This window comes from Myxine glutinosa, chromosome 8, assembly GCF_964187855.1.
Source record: "Myxine glutinosa chromosome 8, kmMyxGlut1.1, whole genome shotgun sequence".
Taxonomy (NCBI): Eukaryota; Metazoa; Chordata; class Myxini; order Myxiniformes; family Myxinidae; genus Myxine; species Myxine glutinosa.
In genome coordinates, this window is record NC_136268.1 from 61,336,863 (window position 1) to 61,345,180 (window position 8,318).

General features: G+C 42.5%; 1 protein-coding gene across 3 annotated transcripts in view; it reads left to right on the forward strand.

The window, feature by feature from the left end:
* LOC137432526 (uncharacterized) overlaps positions 1-7,182 on the forward strand; it is a 47,321-nt gene extending 40,139 nt beyond the window's left edge. For 2 of the 3 annotated variants that reach the window (XM_068124542.2, XM_068124543.2), the window contains exons 4-6: positions 2,107-2,248; positions 2,564-2,634; positions 4,321-7,182. In XM_068124542.2, coding sequence (XP_067980643.2) covers positions 2,107-2,248; positions 2,564-2,634; positions 4,321-4,383 — 276 coding nt within the window. In that variant the 3' untranslated portion in view covers positions 4,384-7,182. The remainder of the gene's footprint in view (positions 1-2,106; positions 2,249-2,563; positions 2,635-4,320) is intronic. The other variant, XM_068124544.2, reaches the window with a different exon arrangement.
* The last annotated feature ends 1,136 nt before the right edge of the window (positions 7,183-8,318 follow it).

Here is an 8,318-nt window from a genome sequence, read left to right on the forward strand (position 1 = left end):
AGGAGAGGGACATTTTAATTTGTCCTGTGGCGAGTAATACTTTTACTTTCATGCAGAAATATTTTGTGCACAATTTTTAATTTTGTGCATAACGGAAGTGGAGGTACGACATGGAGTGCACCGCTTCTCTCATCCTCAGTTGTATCCTCAGTTGTGCGGTCCGTATAGTACTCTCATGAGAGGTGTCGTCTGATCTTCATTGATGGTATTTTGTGCCAAACTCTCCCAAACCCCTCCATCATGAGTGGTAAAACGACCCTCAAGTTCTCCAGCTGAAGCTCCCATGAAGAAGGCTCGTAAAGCTATTCGTTTGGACATTAAAATAGACGTGGTGAAGGAATTCGAGTGTGGGGAGCGTTTGGTGGACATTGTACGCGAGCTGTCTCCTTCGACTGCGACGACAATTACCAGTAACGTCGCCAAAATTCGAATGCGCTAAATAGTCAGGGCCCTTCGGGATAATTTGGTTCAAATTCTTCCAAAAGCATCAAATTTGGCGCAGATGTTGCCCATGCCATACTCTTTCGATTTTTGACGGGTGCCAAGGGCGGTATGATCCTGGGACCATACCGGTCCATCCCGCCATGTCACCTGACCTATGACGTCATAATTAGGATATGCATCCAATCACATGGCGTACTATAAGTGGTCAAAGTTCAAAATGAATCGATCGAAAAATGAAGGCAGGGATCCATTTTTAAGGTTTTCATAAAATCCAATATGGCCGCCAGGTCACATGACCTATGACGTCATATTTATGACATGTATACAATCATGTATACATGAACCCGGATCATGATCGCACAAAAATTAAACACAAGGATATGGCATACAGTTCATAAAACATCAAAATCCGTACCTTTGTAATTAGACTGATGAACTGCATATGCCTGAAAATTAGGACATAGACATGTAAATATTTCCTCTAATTGTCAAAAATAAGGTCAGAGTTCGATTACCCAACCCAGAAACATAAAATGGTGAACCTCGTGTAAATCTTGACAAAAAACTAAAAAACCGACATGTTTGACTCAAAAATGACCTTTAAGATGACCTTGAGGGTTGACCTTGACCTCGAATCATCAAAATAACATCATAATTTGATTCCTCGACCTCGAAAACCCCTGAAAAGTGGTATCATACATGATTCCAACCCTTTTTATTTGGTTATTTAACTGATTTACCTCTAATCCGGGTGGCGGCCATTTAGTATTTCGCCAATATGGGCCCCCCAGGGGGGGGGCGCCCCTCTTGGCGCCCGTCAAAAATCGAAAGAGTATGGCATGGGCAACATCTGGGCCAAATTTGGTGCTTTTGGAAGAATTTGAACCAAACGGCCCCAAAATATCCCTAAGGGCCCTGACTAAAAGTCGAGTGCCTCATCATCTCAGAAACCGCTCCACCCCAACCCGCACCTCTCATGCCTGGACACTCGCTGTGTGCTGCAGATTTCATGAGTGTCGTACGCATTTACTTAAAGCTGTCCATAATTTATTAATTTAAACATTTATTTACGCTATTTATTTATTTATTTATATATTTACACTATATATTTAATTATTTGTTTACACTATTTATTTATTTATTTATTTATTTACACTGTTTATTTATTTACACTATTTATTTATTTATTCACACTTTATTTATTTATTTCCACTATTTATTTATTTATTTACACTATTTATTTACACTATTTATTTATTTATTTACACTATTTATTTATTTATTTACACTATTAATGAATTACTTAATTAATTAATTATGTCTTTAGTATTTATTTACAGGAACTGTATTTACACATTTATTGTCTTTGCTTAGCTTAAAGTTAGGTTAGGACCGGAAATTCCCACCGAGGAACACATCTTCAATTTATAACATTATGCCTATGGGAAAATCGTTTTCTCTTTACGTTTTTTCGTTTTAGATTCAGTTTTTTTAGGAACGCATCTCGAGTGCAAATCGAGGAGTTCCTGGACATATATTCAGCCTCAGCAAATTTTAAAAAAACTCTTTATTGTTAAATTTCTAGTCTTATTATACAAACACAGAAATGATTACATGAGGCTGCATCACTGATTGGTTTTACATTGGTACTTTCTCCCGTAGTTCGAAATGGACTTGGATCCAGAACCGACTGACGCTTGCGCAGAGCAGTTGGTTTCTGGTGGAGAACGTGTTAATGACCCAGGAGAAAGCACTGCTTCCCAACTGATGCCTTCTTTGTGTGCATTATGGAATCCCTCAGATGGTAAGGATTTATGTTTAAGGCGAGATACAATTTCAGTCCAAGAAGTCCTGCTTCAGTCCTGCTTCTGAGGTCGGCTAATTGAGTACCAGTTCACTGGTAATTCCCTGCTTGTCGTAAAAGGCGACAAAAAGGGTTGGCGGCAGGAAGGGCATCCGGCCGTAAAAACATTGCTTCAAAAAGGGGACCGAAAAACAACAACAACCACGGTCCCCGAAAAAGGCCAACCCCCGCTTTGCGGGGAAAAATGGCCTCTAAATGTGTTTTTTTTTTTTTTTAAATACCTGCTTCTAATGTCATTGTGCGATACATTGTTAGATCCTTTCCCTGATGGTCGTGCGGAGCAAAGCCTTTTTGCTTGTGAGCCCAAATCAGTTCATCATGGCAAGGTAAATGTGTATAATGAAGAAAAGCGGATTTGATTTAAAGTCTGGCACAGTGTTTTCTCTCTAACGTATCAACATGTGATATTCTGCCTTGAAGATATTTTTGTGATGATTGAACATCCTTCAGATGATCATTGTTCTTCTGCAGTAAATCGATCTGCAAGCATTTTGATTGATGAAGGGTTTTCTTTGATTAGTATTTTATATCTTTTTTACCCTAGATATTGCTTCATTGAGGTAAACAATTAGCCGAAGTGATTTGACATGATAGGTACCTCAACTGGGTATCATACTTGCCTTTGAACTGGTTTGTCTGGGTTCAATTTCTTTAGGGTTTTTTTGTACAGTGTGTCGAGGCTCATGGAGGAGCTAGAACACAGAACGGATCAGGATGTACCAGAAATAAAGCAACAGTAGAAAGAAAGAGGAGGTAGGTGGACACAAATACCACAAGGATTGAGGGATAAAATAGGGGGAGACTTGAAATAAGGGACGTTGGGAAGAATGAGAGCAAAGGGGAGGACACGGAGGATGAACAAGATCGATAGAGCTTCAATCTTTCAATCACAGAAGTGGAAGGAGAAGTTGGAAACCAGAAAGAGGTGGACATGTCGAGGGTTAATGGGAGTAGAAAAAAATCATGGATGTGGAGTAAAGACGGTAGTAAAGAGTCATCGTGAAGTCCTGGAGAGAAGAGTGTGATTGAAGAAATTGAGGAATTTTATTCGACAGACGGAAAAAAGAGGAATGAATGAGCAGTGAGTCTGAATTTTGAGAATTTAACAAAAAGGAGATACCTGTATGCGTGAGACGATGTGTGCCATGTAGAAATCTGGGGAAGAGGTGGGGGGGGGGAAATCAGAGGGTACAATACCAGAAAGGAGGTGTTCAAGTTGCAGAGAACACTGGCCTGTCTTTGATGGGAAAATGATAGGCCCATCGACTCAGCTTAATCATGGGAGTTTCCAATAATGTTGAAGGCCTTGGTTTCCATGGCGTCAAGATGAGAAAGGTGTGAGGTATGGGTGCCAACCCAGATGGGAGAGTAGTACTCCATCAAGCTGCAGATGAAGGCCTTGTAGGTGGATGTAGGAGTTCAGGTGTGTCAAGGAAGGACTTTGTACGATGGAGGATGCCCACTAGCTGAGGCTTTAGGGATTAGGCCAAACACTCTCAGAGGCATAAATTCGCCAATACACAACAAGGTTCTGCAAAATAAATGGAAAATGGGATAAAACGCAACCACCTTCACAGGGATGAAATTATAACAAAAACAACATGATGGATCCGGTCCAGAAAACTTGGCTTTGATGAACTGCAAGGAGTCACGTCAGAGCCAACGTCCATCATGCTCATAGCCGGAAGTAATTTCCGACCATCACACTCAACATCTTGATTTTTGATCCAACTATAAATTGTCTGGTTGATGCTTCGCAGGAAGGGAGTTGAATCATAAGTGTGCTGTCCCTCAGAAATCCATCAGGCCAGGTGTCTAATCTGTTCACAGTAGCTGGTGGACGTTCAAGACCGCACAGGCCGGGGGATTGAGATTCGGATATTTATTTGTTATTGTCTAGTCTCTAGTGGGTGAACTGTGTGACTATTTTCTTCATATTAACTAGTTTGGATCGTTCATACTGAGATATTCTATAAAAGCAATCAATCACATCTCCTTGCTTTGTCTTTCAGACCATGTCAACATTAAAGCTTCACAGCCCATGGAAGGACAACAAAAACATGCATCTGGATTAAGAAGGTTCTTCACAAGTTATTTTGAAAAAAAAGAAGAAAACAACTGAAGTCGAAATTAGGGCCTATCTTTTCATGGAGACATTACCAACTGTTAACATCCATTTTGATCTTCTCTGAAAAAGACAAAGGACCGAATGTTGAGGGTCATGGTGTGGAACTTTGTGGTTAGTGTTTTTGAAAGATGACAAAAGTCAAACAATAACTGGGAAGCATCTGAAAATGCAAAGCCTGTTTGTGTCCGCTTTGTATTCAGAATTCTTCTTCTGTATGCTAAACATGACGAAAACAGCAAAGATAAATACAAATAAATTGATGATTTTAGGCATCCTTGACCTTTTGACCTCAAAACCAATAGGCTTCAGTGACACAATATGCAAACCTTGCTCAAATTTCAAGTCAATCTTGAAATTTCAGTCAGTCAAGAGATGTGTGGAAGAGAGAGGGCTGGGGCAGGGTACAGGAGATAAATAAGATGGACACGACAAGGACTTTCAGGACGGAATTTGAAAAAGGTGGGTTTGGGGCGTATGAACGGGGATAGAAAAGATCAAGGTTTTGGATGGGGGAAGATAAGAGATGATGGCGAACAGCTGTTTTACAGACCTGGAGGGAGGAGTGGGTAGAGAGAGAGGGAGGTTGTTCCATATGCGGGAGAAAAGAGGAATGAAGGAGTGAAGGTGAGCAGAGACTCTTGATTTTGGCAGTTTCACAAGAAGAGGGTTCCTGGCAGATCTTGTGCGACCTGCAGGAATATTTGGGGGGCAGAGCACAGACAGAGCAGGGGGAGCAAGGCAGGAAAGGAGTCGGTAGAAGACAGAAAGACTACCAACCTGCCTGCGGTGAGAGAGAGAAAAGCCCTCAGAATCAGCTTCATTGCGGGAGATTCCAATGATTCTGAAAGCTTTGGTTTCAACAGCGTGAAGACGAGCTAGGTGTCAGGCAGGAGCACTGGCCCAGAGGGGAGAGCAGTATTCCATTGAGCTGCAGATGAAAGCTTTGCATGTGATGAGGAGCTCAGAAGTGCCCAGAAAGGACTTCACACGACGGAGGATGCCCAGTCGGCGACTGGCTTTGGAGCCCAGCCTGGAAATGTAGTTTTCCCAGGAAAGATCATGGCAGATAGTGAGACCCAAAAGCTTGAGTGACAGAACTTCTTTGAGAGGATTGTTGACAAAGTAGATGGGAGAGTTGTCCAGGCGGTCTTTTCGAAGAGACAAAGTGAAAGTGTGAGATTTATCAGGATTGAAAGACATGTTCCACTTGTTTGACCAGTTTGTGATTTTGTCCAGGTCTGCAGAGAGTGAAGAAGCTGCTGTCTGTCGATCTGAGGGATGAGGAATGGAGCGGCAGAGACTGGAGTCATCAGCAAAAACATAGAGATGATTCTCGAGAGAGTCAAAGAGATCATTGATGAAGACCATAAAAAAGCACAGGGCCCAGAACACTGCCTTGAGGAACGCCAGCCTAGACAGGAAGAAGAGATGAGAGAATTCCATTTAGAGGCACATGTTGACTACGACAGGAGAGGAAGTTCACCAGCCAAGCGTGGAGATTTCCATGTATTCCATAGGAGGAGAGTTTGGTGAGCAGAGCTGGGTGCCAGACCGTATCGAAGGCATGAGATATGTCAAGGGAGACAGCTCTGATTTCCTGTTTGACATTGAGGACCTCCATCCATTGTTGAGACAGCAGCAGCAGCATGTCCAGAGTAGAATGACCTGGTCTGAATCCAAATTGATGATCAGAGATCACGCCATTGGAGAAGATGAAGGATTTCATATCCAAAGCAATGATGGATTCCATGACCTTGCTGATTATTGGGAGCAGGCTGATTGGTCTGTAGTTGCAGGGATCTGTTTTTGCACATTGTTGTGTAAAGCAGTAATGTTGGCTGATTTCCAAGCAGATGGCAGATAACCTTGAGCAGGGTGAAGATAACAGAGAGAAGTGAGATAGAGCGACAGAGCAAGATTTTAGGACTCATTGGCTGATTCCGTCTGGTCCGGTTGTAGAATCACAGTCGAGGTTTGACGGGAACTTCTCCACCTTGTCGGGAGAGAAGGACACAGAGTCCAGGAGCAGCTGGGTTCGACTGGGTGAGGTGGATGCAGAGAGAGATGGGTTTGGAACACAAGATTTTGAGGCAAACACAGAGTTCAGGTATTCAGCTTTTTCACATGCGGGCTTAGCCGTTTGAGGTAAGGGAGGGGATGGATGGGGAACAAACATCAGAAACAGTTTTGACCAGACGCCACCAAGATTTGGAAGAGGGAGACAGATAAGAGAGTTCACTCTTGAGAGTAGAGAGATATTGTTTCCTGGCTCTCCTGAGGGTAGACACACACTTGTTCCGGGCTTTGTGAAAGGAAATGAGATTGCCTTCCATTGGATTTGCCTTCCAGGAGGTGAAGGGAAATTGTTTCAGGGCAACTACGTCACCACAAGATTCCGTGTACCATGGAAGGGAGGAACGGTAAGACAACTGAAGAGTAGATGGGGTAAATCTGTGCATGAGGGAGAGCAATTTACTTTGGAAGAATTCCCAGGATGAGTTGATGTCAGGGCAGTGGAGATGGGAGACCAGTCCAGATGATTGATGGCTGCTTGAAGACCGTGCCAGTTGGCCGGCTTTTTCACGTGCGGAGTCACCTGTGTAGCCGTTTGAGGTAACGGAGGAAATGGAGGAGGAACAAACACCAGAAACAGATTTGACAAGATGCCACCAGGATTTGGAAGAGGGAGACAGGTTTGAGAGTTCAGTCTTGAGAGTAGAGAGATAGTGTTTGCTGGCTCTCCTGAGGGAAGACACAATTGGTTTTTTTTTGGGGGGGGGGGGTGGGGGGGGGGTTGTGCTTCTATCTTCTTTATTTATTTTAGACATCATACGGATGTAAATGAACACTCGTTTTACACTGCATGCGTTGCACATCACATGCAGCGAATTTCACCTCTCTGTGCCTTGTATTTTTTTTTTTAAATGGTTCTGTACACCACCCTTGAGGCTCCGTTTGCAAGCCACCATCTACAATTCCAATGGAAGAGACATAATTACTCTTATTGAAAATGTTTTTCGAGTTTGTTTTATTCTCAAAAAGAGACAATAGTGAGCACACTTTTTTTTTAAAAGATCGGCCTTTAAAACCTACCCTTATGAATGGGACAGACATCTGTGCAGACACAAACCAATATTGTGTTTTATATGGTAGATGTGGTTCTGTAAATCTGTAGTAGTTGAAGTAGTAGTAGTAGTAGTAGTAGTAGTAGTTTTACTACTACTACTACTACTACTACTACTACTACTACTACTACTGCTGCTGCTGCTGCTGCTGCTGCTGCTGCTACAAAAAAGTTTGCAGTGTGGTATTTCAGAAATGCACGATGATATACAAATGTTGAACAGGTGGCATCGATAAAGATATGGTAAGACTTCTCTGTGGAATGGAAAACTCATTTTAATTGTGAAGGCGAGTTAGTTACCTTCGCGGTTGGTTGTCCGTCTGTGAGCACGATATCTCAAAAAGTTATGGACGGATGAAACTTGGTGGAAAGGTTGGGTGTAGGCTATGAGCCAAGGGGGTTGGTCGGTACTAGAGTCCCTGTATAAAGAGAGTTGCGCCATGCGCTGACCCGAGATTTCTGGTCACGTGATTTCGTGGCGCCATTTTGTGTCTAACTTCACCATGCGTGAACGTCAGCTTGGTACGGGAATGTTGTTTATTGCCAAACAAAATGACTGGTTGTTCTGCTTTTGGTTGTTCAAACCAATCTGGGAAATATAAGATGTATAGATTTCCAAGTGATAAAGTCAGAAGACAAATTTGGGACATTTTTGGGAAATTAAACAAGTTATGGTGAATACGACGTCTTATCTGTGCTTTTCCATATCTGTTCGACTAGACGAACCGTGCACACTGCAGGTATTTTTAAAAGTTTTT